General features: G+C 36.3%; 1 protein-coding gene across 6 annotated transcripts in view; it reads left to right on the top strand.

Annotated features, from left to right (window-relative positions):
• PPP1R21 (protein phosphatase 1 regulatory subunit 21) overlaps positions 1-14,227 on the top strand; it is a 29,028-nt gene extending 14,801 nt beyond the window's left edge. For 5 of the 6 annotated variants that reach the window (XM_010706473.3, XM_010706472.3, XM_010706476.3 and 2 more), the window contains 13 exons: positions 1,636-1,737; positions 1,811-1,899; positions 2,583-2,719; positions 2,843-2,935; positions 4,531-4,658; positions 4,983-5,135; positions 5,914-6,006; positions 6,948-7,181; positions 8,481-8,516; positions 9,402-9,518; positions 10,365-10,463; positions 11,340-11,468; positions 13,041-14,227. In XM_010706473.3, coding sequence (XP_010704775.1) covers positions 1,636-1,737; positions 1,811-1,899; positions 2,583-2,719; positions 2,843-2,935; positions 4,531-4,658; positions 4,983-5,135; positions 5,914-6,006; positions 6,948-7,181; positions 8,481-8,516; positions 9,402-9,518; positions 10,365-10,463; positions 11,340-11,468; positions 13,041-13,070 — 1,440 coding nt within the window. In that variant the 3' untranslated portion in view covers positions 13,071-14,227. Of the gene's footprint in view, positions 1-1,635; positions 1,738-1,810; positions 1,900-2,582; positions 2,720-2,842; positions 2,936-4,530; positions 4,659-4,982; positions 5,136-5,913; positions 6,007-6,947; positions 7,182-8,445; positions 8,517-9,401; positions 9,519-10,364; positions 10,464-11,339; positions 11,469-13,040 lie in introns of those variants that run through there. The other variant, XM_010706477.3, reaches the window with a different exon arrangement.
• Positions 14,228-14,237: the final 10 nt, after the last annotated feature.

Genomic DNA, 14,237 nt, shown 5'->3' with positions numbered 1-14,237 from the left:
GTTTTTCAGCAGATAAGTGCTTTCACACAGCTGAAAAGTGCAACTTAATCCCAACTCTGATTCTTCTCTCTGGATAGTTGTTTAGGTTTTGCCGTCATGAATTCTCTTGTAGCCTACCTTTATTCTTGTATGTTTGTGACTTAAATGCTTTAGTGCATTCTACCTCACAGCTTTCCCGGTGATTTCCCAGCAACAAAGTCTCTTGTCACTCACTGAAGCTGCTGTTGCTCCTGTGTCTTCAATTAACATACCTAGTTGCTTGGCAGGCATTCTCAGTGTGGTCTTAGCTTCTGCACTGAGTGCTTCAGAAGCCTTTTTTAACACAGAAAATGAAACAAGTATCATGCAGTGACTTAGCAGACTTGCGCTGATCTGTTTTTCCCCAACTCCAGGTCTTGTCTGGCGTTTTCAAGCTATTTTCCCCCACCAGACACTCAAAATAGATGTGGACAATTCCTTTCCAGGTTCAAGTATTCCTTTTCTCCTTAAGCATTGGATTGCTGGTTTCTGCTGGGGCTTCAGCATCGTGCCAGATAATTCCAGTCCTTTTCCTTGCAACACAAGGCAGGAGCTTTCTGCATGTGGCACTTTTTTCCTTAGATTTAAGAACTGACCATAATTCTATCCAGATTTGTGCATGCATAAGAGCTTGGCATCTCTTCTTGTTAACACTGTGTTACTGCAGCATAATAATAATAAGAAAAATTTCTATTTGCCTGGGATCTTTACTTACTGTTGTAGTATAAATAACCAAAGGTGAAAGTATCTTTCTGTGGGGTAAATTGTGATTGCCAGTATCAATTGCAGAAAAGGTTCTTTAATACTATGATACGTATATCTACATTGTTAAATGTTTTAAACCTGAGAGTACCACCAGTGTTTATTTTGAAGAGGTTGAGTGAATACTTCTGTTTTGTGGCTTACTTTTTTGGAGGATAAATTAGCCATAAAATTTATTTAAGCATATTTTAGGAAAGATGGGCAGTGCAATGAGGCCAGAGTTTCAGCATTTCTCTTAAGTGTCACATTTGCTGACAGCAGCCATTCCCCCTTTGCTCAGTTACCCCTCCATCCTTTACACTGGCATAAGCATACTTTTGCCCACTTGGAGGACTGGACTGAAAACATAAAATACATACATTTCTCTTGCTCTCAGTTCTAACTCAGTTCAGTTCTTCATTACTTTGCACAGCAGAACTCTTTGTGCTAATTAATAGCACGAGGGCTGATAAGAAAATAATAGCTGAGAGAAAGGTGGCACAGCTTGTTTTGGTGACTTACTGAGTGCATGGATCTAGCTTTAATTTGATGTAGTTGAGCAAATAACACAAAGTTTTTTACAGTCAAAAACCCAGGTGTACTGCATGACAGGTATAGGTAGATAAGGTACTGTGGCAGAGTTATACATGGGAAGGGTTTGCCTGGATTTCCATTACTGTCTTTGCTTTCCCTCAAGGTTTATGTCTGTGTGCCATGTGGAGGAGGGGGCTGTACATCACTTGATTTTTATTATTGATGTCTTGGGGATCATTTAAAGTGATAGATACTGTGTTAAAATTGACTTTTCTGTTGTTAAATGTGAAACAGTTTGAGAGTCTTCAGCACGCACCATCTCAAATATCTCTCTGTACTCAGTTCTCACAGTATCTTCATGAAAATGCTTTTTATGTTCGCCCTCTGGAGGAAGGAATGCTTCAGTTGTTTGAGAGTATTACAGAAGATACCGTGACAGTCCTGGTAAGATTTCTTACTTTTAGTATTAAAAAAGACTTCAACGGAGCAGAAATACTTACGCTGTTTTTCTTTCCAGGAAACAACTGTGAAATTGAAGGCCTTTTCAGAACATTTAGCTTCATACTTATGCTTTTTAAGAAAGATTCTTCCTTATCAGTTAAAAAGGTACTTCCAGTTTAATAGATCACATTGAAGGGGCACTGTCAGATTTGCAACACTGACAATGTCTACAACTCAAATATTAAATCAAACCTTAAAGCACCTTAGATTAAAGGCAGAAATTTTCTTTGCATACTGTTTCTTGAGCCTTTAAGTTATGTTTTTTTACTTTTTTGTCTTTTTTCCCGTAGGCATTAGAACTGAACCACTATATTTTAAAACTTCTCCCCTTGAAGATGTGGCTTTAATAAAAGCTGTACAGACTCTAATGTTTAATTGTATTACTCAATAGTATTGATACTATTCAGATATTATATACTGAAACTGTTAATTTCTTGGGCCTGTCTGAAGATTTTGTTATTCTGTATGTATAGCAAAACTGTTGGATGCACATTCCTTCTGTAATGAAAATGTGTGCTCCTGAGTTGGTCAAAGGGAGGTACTTTGTCAGTGCAAATGAAGACTTAAAAAGAGGATTTGGGTTAAGAAGAGGAAAAAGGTTTTTATGATTTCTTTGTGACTTTGCTCTGTAACTCCAATAAGTTAGCCTTTCTAAAATAACCTCTTTATTGCTGCTTTGGATTGGCAATGTAGAAAGAACTATCTATCTACCCCCAAGATCTTGAAATTCTTATGTAAGAGATTTGCTCATTTGTTTTTTTATGTGTGTTTAAAAATCATATTCCTAGTTTGGAAGAAGAGTGTGAGTCTTCTCTTTGCACAGCTGCTTTAAAAGCTAGAAATATGGAGCTACACAGAGACATGAAAAGGTTGACGGCGATCTTTGAGAAGCTACATACATATGTTAGTCTTCTTGCTTTACCAAGTAAGTGCCAGCTTGGGCTCAGTTGCTTTGAGGCTAGGAGAAACTGGTGTTAGATTTTTAGAGTTAACATTTTCATTAATGATAGAGTTCTAACTTTTTTCTCCTTTTTCATGGTACTTTTAGGTACGAAACCAGAAGGACTACTTAGGACAAATTACAGCTTGGTGTTTACAAACATTGCTGCAAGCCTTCATGGGTCTCATGACATCCTGAAAGGTGAGGCTACATGAGTAGTGGTACGTTTCAGTTTTCATCCTTAGTCTTTCAACACAGTGGATGTGGACTTTCTCTGTTAAAATGTTAAATGTGTGGTACATAGTAAATCTGATTTGTTTTGCCCATATAGATTGACGTTAAACCTGCCGAGTACAAGTTTTTGTCATCCACAAATGTTTTTCAGTACTCTGTTCTGTTAGCTTAGTTCTTGTAAGTTTCTGGAACATGAAATTGTGACACTCTAGACCTGTGAGCTGTGGTACTTTAGTTTCTGAACTGTATTGTTGTAATTGAACGTATACAGAATGGAATGCTATAGATGTATGTATTCCTGTTTACATAATGCTGACCTGGCACTACCATCAAAATGGAAGTTTTCTTAGATTTCAAGTTGATCACACTTTTTTTTTTAAACATGATTATATAACCAAAGATGATGAGGAAGTTAGTTTCAATATTAAAACAGAACTTCTTTCTTCTACATGGCCTACTCTCCTTTTATATAAAGGATGTAGATTTATGTTTCTAATGGAGTCAGCTATATAAACATTAAGGTCTTAATTTACAAGTGTTTTGTTTTTTTAATCTGTTAGTAATAATGTCAGTAGTACTACCTCATTTTATAGAATCTTTGGTTTAACTAAGTGATTATGTTAGAGATTTGTAGGTCAAACACAATGAATTATTAAGCCAGTCAGCATTGCAGCGTAGGTAAGTTTGATGTGTACCTTCTGCCTCTTGTTATGGTTTCTCTAATGTAACATCAGCCCAAATTGTACTTAACAAAAGAAGTAAAGAAGACTGAGAAAGTCTGAAGAAAACTGTCAGAACTCATTAGTTAGCAATGGAAACATTGCAACACATCAGACTCCCGTGTAAGAGAATTCTTGATTTGTAGTTTCTCTTTACCTTCCCTAACACAAATGTAGTTCTAATTCCTCAAGCTTGCATCAGGTTAAAACTTCGTTGATAATGACCTGAGATTTCTCATTTTTGTACCTGTGAAACATTTACTTGTGAAACTAACGCTTCTTTGTAAATTACTTTCAGAAAGTTCTGTGTGGTGGTGATGTTTTTTGTTTGTTCCCCCGCCCTCAGAAGACTATTCTGTTAATGTAGCCTGAAGGAAGTTTCGAATACGTCTTTCTGTGCTGTATAGTTCTTGTAGCCGTTTAGATTTGCTCTGACAATTTTAATACCCTACCCTTTTAATTTCCATAAGCTTCAGACTAATTGTTAGTAATGTTTAATGTCTGTGTCTAGTATCCTGATATAAGTATGTGGAAGTGGAAAATATACTTTGGAGCAAGGTGCTAGTTCAGTGGGAGCTTGTCTTCCCTGTATAGTTGTGGCTTTTGGGACAGAGCATACTTAAATATGTCTCTTTGTTCTCCCTTCTGTAACAGACACAGTGTCTGTTCTAATCATGAACAACCACCTATGGCAATCTACTGAACAACTAAGAGTATCAGGACTAAACATTTATTCAACTCAAGGAGGGTAGTATTCAAATTCCAATGCCACGAGCTGAAGTTGGAAATGGTCACTTAAATAGACAAAAAACATAAATGATATCAATGTTTTTATTTTTCTAGACATTTCCAAGCACTACAGTCAGAAAGCTACACTAGAACAAGATGTTCCAACTGCCACACAGAAGCTCATAACTACAAACGACTGTATTTTGTCCTCCATTTTGTCTTTAACAAATGGAGTAGGCAAGGTAATGGAAACTTTTGTCTGGATATAATGCCACAACTTGAGCATTTTTTTTCTTTTTGTTTAATAAAAAGAATTATTTGAGAAATGTAAATGTGTCTTTAGTACTCCCACCTATATTCAGACTTTTTCTAAGGTATTTTTGTGCTGTACGTTAAAAACAGTAGGTGGTAATAGTAGGTACCCTGGAAAGGATGTTTTGCCTTAGTGAGGTCTGAGCTATGTGAAGTCCAGTTTCACTTAGTGCTTTTCCCTCGCTTAAATGCGTAACTGCTCTGACAAGTCATTCTGTTCTAATTCAAAAAGTGACTTCTCTTGGTATGCCTAGATTGCTTCGTTCTTTAGCAACAACTTGGATCACTTCACTTCTTCGTTGAGCTATGGCCCAAAAGGAGGAACAGAGTTCATCAGCCCTCTTTCAGCAGAGTGTATGCTGCAGTACAAGAAAAAGGCAGTTGCCTATATGAAGACTCTGAAGAAGGTTTGTTCAGTTCACATGCTTGCATAGAGATAGCATAATAAGCTTGCTCTTCAGTTGTAACAAAGAGAATACAAATCAATGGTTTCCAGTATTTGGAAAGGATTTTTCTCAATGAAAAACAGAAAATAGAGAAATAGAGAAATAATGGTATTTATGAAATCTGAGAGCATAGTTGCTCTCAAAACTAATGGTTCTGCTGTTATCCATTTCCATGAGTAACTTCTGTACTGAGGAGGGTCTTGAGCTGATCTTTTTTACTGATTTAACCTGCCTCCCACGTTTGCCAGGAATGTGAAGTGAGTGACATCATTTTTATATTTGTATTCACTGAAGACCAAATGTTGAGATCAAATGAAGAAGAAACCAGATGTTAGGAAAAATAAGTATGATAGAGAAAATATGCTGAACTAAAAGACTGAACATTACCAAATCTCCTGCAGTTCCTATTAAAATTAAAAACTAAGTGATGATGTACGTGTACTTACGGGTTGTCATTGCTCCCCTTTGATGTTCTGATGTCTGTCAGGTGGACCTAAAGATACTTTTGATCACTAAGTAGCACATAGTTTTCTTAGCACCTTTTAATTAAGTGTGCATTTTGATAGGGAGTAGGTAGGTTTTTTAAGTGGGAACTTTTTTTTTCTACTGGTTGGTAAATATTTGGAGAATGTTTTTCTTCCCTCTTGTAAAGTAAGGAGGGTAAGAAGAAAAAAAATGTAGAACACTTATTCTGATTTACTGTCAAACATATTCTGACTTTTTTTCTATCCTTCTGCAGCCTTGTGCAGATTCAGTGCCTTATGAAGAGGCTTTGGCCAATCGCAGAGTCCTTCTGAGTTCCACAGAAAGTAGAGAAGGTCTCGCACAACAGGTATCCTGGTATACCTATAATATTTAGTAATGTATTTATAAAGGGAAAGTAGTATTGAGTAGTCAACCTGTGTGTGGTTTTGTACATAAATAGAAATTCTGAGTCTTAAAATAAGACTCTAGATATCCTATTTACAATTCCGAAAGTAAAAGAGTGCAAACTTTTAATATTGTATACTGTTTTGAGTGGGTTTTCGTGGACTATATAAAGTTGTTTATAGCAACAACTTTTTTAGAGTATATTAAATAGGTCTTATTTCCATCGTTCTTGAAGTATGTGTTTGGTTTTTTTCTGGAAGGTGAGGCAAAGGGAGATTAAGTGGTGTTTAAAAGGCCTGTGCAATCTGTCCATCTCTGAGTGAGACTGACTTATGGACTGACTAAAACTTAGCTATTAGCTTGAATGTTCTTGCTGTGCTTATGGTCTTTAACTTCTACAGAAGAAAGACTTGAGTGTTTTTTGTAATAGCTCATTCAGAGCATATTAATTGAGATGAGATGACTTCAAATAGAAATGTGTGGAGGGATAGGTTATATAATGTTCCTTAGCTTTCCTTACCTGGACAAGCTGGGGTTTCTGTCTGTGGGAGTGGAATGTCTGGGAAAGGAAGGATTGTGTTTCACTTGTTTGCAGATAACAAAGCAATGCTGGTGCCAGGCACACATCTTTTAAAGTTTCCTGTTTTTCTTCTAACCTCTGCCTGCTCTGATTTTCATCTAATTTGTCCTTGGCTCTTTGAGCAGCAACTGGTAACCCTTATTTCAGACAAATTGAGTAGTTGAGTCATTGTGTTACATGACCACACTTAAGCCTACAGATAGCAGCCTACTACTTACTAGCTCACCTGTATAATAGTTTAAAATAGTACTGTCTTCAAACATCTCCTGGAGGGTATTTTTTCCTATGTTCAGTAACATGCACTGTGAACTTCCATCCAAAAGGTCCAACAGAGTTTGGAGAAAATTGCAAAACTTGAACAAGAGAAAGAGCATTGGATGTTGGAGGCCCAGCTAGCAAAAATAAAACTGGAGAAGGAAAACCAAAAGCTGAAGAACTCTCTTAGTGGACATTTAGCTGAAACTGTACAGGAGTGTTCTGTTTTATCAAATACAACTGAACAAAAGGAGGAGACTACAGAGAAGAGTCAGAGGGAACCTATCAAAAGTACTAGTCTGGTAAGTGACTTCTTCAATAGAAAAAACCATGGGAGTTGACAATAGCACTATTTGATCAATGGAACTTTAATATTGAAAGTTTTTTGATGTTGAAATGCAGTCATACTTAAGCTCCTGATTTGCAAAGCTGTTTGCTGATATTCTCCTCAGTGTTTGGAACTTCTTGACTTCTGAGACTTTGTTCAGTATCTTGATATTAATAGAAATGTTATGTAGTTCTGTACTTGATTGGCTGCGGGGGAAAGAATAGGTGCTTGACTTCTTGACTTTTCTGTCTACAGCTAAGAAGCCTTGCAAGTAGTATATATATCTTAGATTGGCTCTGAGTTTCCAGTATTCTTCACTTGCAGGTGTGTAAAAGCAAACAGAAATAGGTGATCAGTATTTTTAAGTGGATTAAGAAAGAACAGGTCAGTGTAGTGTAACTTAATTTGAACTTGAAGCCATTCAAGTTTCCAGTGTTCACTGCATCATTAATTTTATCAACAGTGCTTTTGGATATGGCATGTATTCTGTCTTGTCTTTGTATGTTGGTAAATAATAATAACCCACAAAAATACTAACGGGTTGTTTTCGTAGAATCATTTAGGTTGCAAAAGATTTAATCTTGAAGGCCCGCATGTCCAACCAGTTTTGAAATAAGCTGTCATGTTAAGTTTGATCCTTCAGGAGTTTAAGGAGAACGTCTTTTTCTAGTTGGTGCTCCCTGTAACTGGTAGGTCAGCCATATAAACATTACCCATAGGCATAAATCTGTAGTCCTGTTCAGGTCAAGGAAAACATGTAAGAATGTCTTTGTAAAGGGTCAGACATGAAACTTGTTATTCACATACATCTCAGCTAGAGTTTTGTGAGTATGTGAAACTGAGCTGTCAGTGTAATTTATTAATGAAACTGCAGAGGAAAAGAATTCAGAAGGTACTCAAGAAATCCAAGATGGATTTCCTTGCTCTTGAAACTGAGTAATTAAGAGACATCTCGGTACACAGAAGCACTAATTTTCATGTGTGTATAATATAGAAGCAATAATCAGGTAAGCTAACTAGATCTTGTTTGATTTCATCGTTGTTACCCTGTAAACATCCTAACATATAGAAGGGATATTTAGTATTTGGAGAGTTGGTGTTGCCTTAAAATCTGTTCAAGGCGCTCACTGCACTACCCTTGCTTATGCTGTAGGTAGAGATGCTTAAACTTAATTCTAACTGTCACAAGAATTTGTTTTTGACTGAAGTCCTTTTATGACTGATGTCTGTTTTTGCAGTTTTCACTTCATGCATATTGTCTTCCTTGTTTTAGATTGGGATGTTGACTATAACTACTGATAACGAGAAGGTAATCTCTTTTAAATGTTATCAAAATGTATCTAGTAAATATTTAAAACTTAATGTTATTCCAAAGGTGTAATTAACTATTAAAAATAACGGTACAATGAGAGAAGTCACTCAGGTAGTTTGTGTATTTTCAGGTTTCTAAAATGATGTTTCTGTTTTTGTGTTTCTTTTAAATATCTTCTGTGTCATGAGTTGTAGCTCTTATTCATGTAAGTAGTTTGGAGCAGCGCAAGCTCGTCCAGATCTGTGCTCTGTAGCTGAAGGAGAATCTTGCTTTCTGTATTTAGAAACCAGAAGTAGATTCAAAGCCTCAATTCTTAATCCCTGAGAAAGGGGCTGAAGTTGGTAGGGGGAGAGGAAGTCACTGGCTCAAGTGCACTGTATTTAACACATAAGTACAGGCTATCCCAAACCAGAAGTTGTTCTGAAAGAAACATAGGAGTAGCTCAGACAAAATATCAACAACAAAACAAAAGTATATCTTAAATGATCTTGTAAAGCATGCAACATTAGTTGTAGTTCTTACAGTTTGGTAGCTTCTGAAACTTAGTTATGCAGAAGAATTATTCCTTAATGAGAAAAGCCAATCAGTGTTTGGATTTTTTGAAATTGATAGAATGAGCTTACTTCTGCAGTGGGTTCATCATCAGACTTCATATTTTAAATTAAGCAAACCTCTTGCATCCTTGGTCCTTAAAGGAAGTATGACGCTAAGAGGTGATGTCAGCTGACCTCCTGTAGGCTGTTGTGATTTGGGGAAATAAGTGCTTTTGGATATGACTGGGAGGCCTCAGTACAGAAGGGGATTCGGTATAGAGGACAGTGTTGTGATGTGAGTATTAAGTTTATTAAAACAAAAAATTAAACAGTCACTTATATTTATAAGATTCCAGATGTTGAATCTCGTGAAGACTTGATTAAAAAACACTATATGGCAAGAATAGCAGAACTTACATCCCATCTACAGCTTGCTGACAGCAAATCAGTACACTTTCATGCAGAGGTGAGAATATAGTTATGTTTGTACTAAAAACAGTAAATCTCCTTCTGAATTTTCTATGAGCAAGTGTTAAATCCATGGTATGTATTCCAGGAAAAATGTTTCTGCAGTACATTTTTTTGGCTGTGATCTTGTATGCGTAAAAATGGATGTTAATGAAAGACTTTAAACAACAGGAGGAAAAATGTCACCCAGTAAGGCTAAAAAAGCGTGAGAACTAAAATATGTATTGTGTATTGGTCTGTTGGTATAAATTGAAATGGCTGGTTTTAGTTACCAGACTATTTTTGGTTTCATCTTAAAATGATGCTGAGAACATTCAATACTTGAATGTATCATGAAGAAATGAAAATAGCTCTCTTGAGAATCTTTTTTTTTTTTTTGTACTTAAGAATTAATAAAATAATTCATGGTCTTTTTAGCTTCCTCTTTTCATTTTAGGTCAAGAAGTAATTCTTGTACATAGTAGAAGTGTGGAATTAACAGAAACTTCTTTAAATTGATTTTTGATAGTGGATGACATAGTAAGCCATCTTTGTATGATACTTGAATAATGTACAAAGTGAGATGTTTGTGTTGCTTTCTAGGAAATATTTCCTGCCAGTGAGGGGATGAAAACAGAACACTTAAACAATAATACGGAAAATCTGTAAAATAAAAACAAGTTTACTGTTAATTATTTCATTATCTTTGTATTTAAAACTGTGCAGATTCTGAGTAAATTTCTTGATATCTGAGGATTACAAAAAGATAGAAACACTCAAAGCATTCAGTTAAAGATGGCACAAGATAACACTTTGGAACTAACTTTCTTCCCTTCTGTCTGCCCTATCCTGCTCTAACTGCCAGTGTCGAGCACTTGCCAAAAGATTGTCTTTAGCTGAGAAGTCCAAGGAATCACTCACAGAAGAATTGAAACTAGCCAGTCAAAGCATCAGTAGATTACAGGCAAGTAAAATATTAAGTGATGTAATAGATGTGCTTGTTAAGGTAATTGTGTATAAGGGGAAGGTGAAGAAGGAAAAGACCTCTAAGCTACAGTTGTGCTTTTTTGGTCCTTAGTAATGTGATGTAAGAAGTAGAGGTATGTGGAGACTAGATGGAAATAATACACTTGAAGTGGAAGATACTTGCAAGGAAATGGTTGTAGTAGCCAAGCCTGTGTTTTTTAGCCCATTGTCAAGGCTGCTTTATAAAAATGTGTTTTCTGTATGTGTAAGTACAGGATTTTTTTCGCCTTATTTCCCTCTGTGAGGGGAAGATTACTTAAATATATAGGTAGCAATTATAACATCATGTGTTTAAACCATGCATTTGTGTTGAGAGCGACTCCTCCCCTTCCTATCCTGTCTGTATCTATGCTCTGTATCTAGTTATTGCTATGTTCTAGTAGTGCACAGTATCCTTCCATATCTCTAATTCTGGAGGCATAGTCACACTGCAAATGTATAAGGGTTGCTGACTCCTTGAGCTTCATCTACCACACTTGTTCATGTACGTGTGGTGTTTTAACCCTACAGATTTTACTTGTTACTTGGCTAGAAGTGATATTGGAAATGTAGCTGTTCAACTTTCATGTAAACTATAAAGAGCTGGGAAAATTATTAAGGAAACCAATCAAAATTAAGGATGACAGGCAATACACGAGTCTTCAGGTGAAAGGGGACCTAAGGACTTTTTGTGATATTTTTCAATTGGGTGGCTTAGTTGCATTTACCTTGCAGCAGAGATGGTACCAACTGGCAAAGCAGCCATTTTCTTACATTGAACAAAGGCTTCAAGCTGCTGACTTTTCTTGTTTTTCTATTTTTTTTTTCCCCCTAGGATGAATTGATGACGACAAAGAGAAGTTATGAGGATCAGTTAAGTATGATGAGTGATCATCTCTGCAGTATGAATGAGACTCTAACAAAACAAAGGGAAGAAATTGACACACTGAAGATGACTAGTAAGGTAAGTTGCCAAGTGTTGATACTAGACGCTGGCTGTAGTTGGGAGCTCTGTGTTTACCTTTGCCATGGCTGCAGTAATAACCTTTCACAAATCAATCCACAAACTGTAGTTTCTTTTCTGGGCCAGCTGGAAAGAAAACTCCAAGTCTGGACATGCACGTTGTCTTGTGCTCTTATCCTAGTTGCAGCTACTTGATTTTTGGCAATTTTCTCCCTCCTCTGTTTTATTTCCACAGTCTAAGTTGTCTGTTTCTTTCATGTAGGAATGAAAAACTTGCCACGTATTTCATTCTGTGGACTTTCTTAAACCACACTTGAGCTTTTTCCAAGCAAGGAACCATCCATTTAACCAGAAGCAAGGTTTTCCACTGTACCTTAATGATGAAAAAAGTGGAAGTCTGCTGTTTAGAACAGTGGGTGCTTACACCATGGTATATCCTGTCCTGAGGGTTCTAGGAAAAAATATACATTGTGAAGGTCTTTCTTTCATTCATTTATTTATGAAATGAATAATCCTCCTTAATTGTGGAATGCAGGGAAGCATTCAGTGAGGGGAAGAGAAATCCGTGTTTAGATTAGACCTCCTTTACAGTGATTTTATCTCTTTATTTATTTTAATTCTAGGCTCTTCTTTCAAGTTCTTCAGATATCTAAGCTTTGAAGTTGACACCACGCTCTTTAGGACTACTTCTTGGTGTATGAGCTCTTAGCTGTATTACACTGACCGTGGCATTTCATATTGTTATAAAACATGAAAACATATACAAAACATAAAATGCTTTGTGGATTTTTCACTTCTCATAATTTCAAAACTTGAAAGGATACACTGTATTTAAGGAAGTAACTTTTAATCTCCCAATAGTAGACACTTGTTTTTGTATTTCAGATGCTACCAAGCATAGAAAACCACTCAATTGAAAGTGATACAGCTTAAAGCCATTATCATTTGAACAGATTTGTTGGTTAGGTTTAAAAACAAATGTTATCCTAAGGAAAGAATTAAAAAGAGTATTGCTGGCAAGAAACTACTGTGCATTTTTTTAAGCTGTATGTTTGCATCGTAGAGTTGTTGGAAGTCAGATGTAAGAAAGTTATTGTAAAACAAATCCTTTTCTCAAGTACAAATGTTCTGTTTAGTCCAAGCTAAATTTGTTTTGGGACAAAATGTTAGGGTGGAGGATGATTGCCTCATGTTGATTCTCTAAGGTTTATATTTGAAATACCACTCAGGGTCAAATTAGGACTGGACCTGCCCTCAGTCTGCTTTGCAATATAAATGGTGCTAATACAGCTGAGTGTTGTGGGATGTAACTCAACTTCTTTTTCCATAATTTTCAATTAAATTAAGGTGTTCTTGTGCTTGTTTGAAAGCTCTGGTACCTTCCTGTGTTATGCCTGTAAGCACAAAGGGATTTTCAGAGCAAGCACTTGCAACCGTACTGCTTATCTTCAGCTTTACAGTGTTTCTTTGCTTGCTGTAAGCATAAATTATCAGACCCTGGGTTGTACATTTCCTCTATACGTGTTCTTAGGTGAATTATATATTGAATTCACTGGTTTCTTCTTTTTGCAGGGAAACTCTAAAAAGAACAAAACCCGATAGCTTCCAGCTCATCAGCTGTCTGTGGAGGCTGCTGCTGAAGAGAGTGCAGATACTGTCTGGTGCCTGTTGTTACGGAAAGCAGGGTAGTGTTGGGTCTCGTGTGAACTGATTTGGTGCTGTACATGGCTTTAAAATATTTAGCACTTCCAACAGATAGAACTTGGTGTTGTCTCTAAACCAGGACACGTACACTCTGTGGATAATTTGTAATTACCTTCAGTTTTTACTGTGCACTTTTTAAAACTGGGTTTTAATTTCCTGTAATAACTTCAGCTTTTGTATATTTTTCAAATATGATTATGCATTAAGAAATTTGGTATCAGTGCAGTAGTTGTCTGTTTCTGAGTTATGTTAAATTGTCAACAGCTGTACACTCAGTTCTTGCTAATGACGGTTTAAAAATTAATTTGGAAACTTTGGCCATGTGAGCTGTGCAGCTACTACTGTAAATGTACTCCTGCCCTCTGAAATGAATTCAAGTGTGTCTTTAAATGATTTCTCTAAATTCCCATGGATAAGTGGGATCGTTCTTCATACCCACCTCCTTTTTTTTTTTTTTTTTGTTAGATTGCAATAGTCGAAACTCTTGCTACTTGTATTTGGCACTTTGGATTTCGAAATAAAGAGCACAAATAGCTGAACTGGGAAACTTCTCTGAAATTGCTTAAACCCTAATTTTGGCATTTTTGTATACATGTGTATATATTCTGGTTGAAATAGCTGTTAAAAGCTATAGGAAAATGTGATCGTAATTTTGCCCCAAAAGAGTGAAGCAGTATATGTGTGTAGAATAGATCAGCTTACTGTGCTCTCTAACAATGAAGAATATAAAATACGTAGAACTTTGAAACACTGAATTTGCAAAAAGTCCCTCGTGGGGTTGGTTCTGATGGGACGACTGAGGAGCTGCACATAGCTTTTCTTATGCTTTGGGAAGCTTGTGATCTCTTGGCCTCTCAAGATTCTTTAAGTGAAGTCTAATAATACACGGTTTCATGACATCTGACTTTTTTTTTTTAAACCAGATGTGCTGCTTCACACTGATCTTCAGTTCCATAATGTACATTGTGGCACTTAGTTGTCCCATAAGGGTTTGCTCTGATATCAGCTGTGTCAATGTGTTACCAATATGTAACAATAAAATCAACTAAACAAAACCTTTTTTTT

This window comes from Meleagris gallopavo, chromosome 2 (genome assembly GCF_000146605.3).
Source record: "Meleagris gallopavo isolate NT-WF06-2002-E0010 breed Aviagen turkey brand Nicholas breeding stock chromosome 2, Turkey_5.1, whole genome shotgun sequence".
Lineage (NCBI taxonomy): Eukaryota > Metazoa > Chordata > Aves > Galliformes > Phasianidae > Meleagris > Meleagris gallopavo.
The sequence above is the reverse complement of the archived record's forward strand: the minus strand, read 5'-3'. Positions and strand labels throughout refer to the sequence as shown.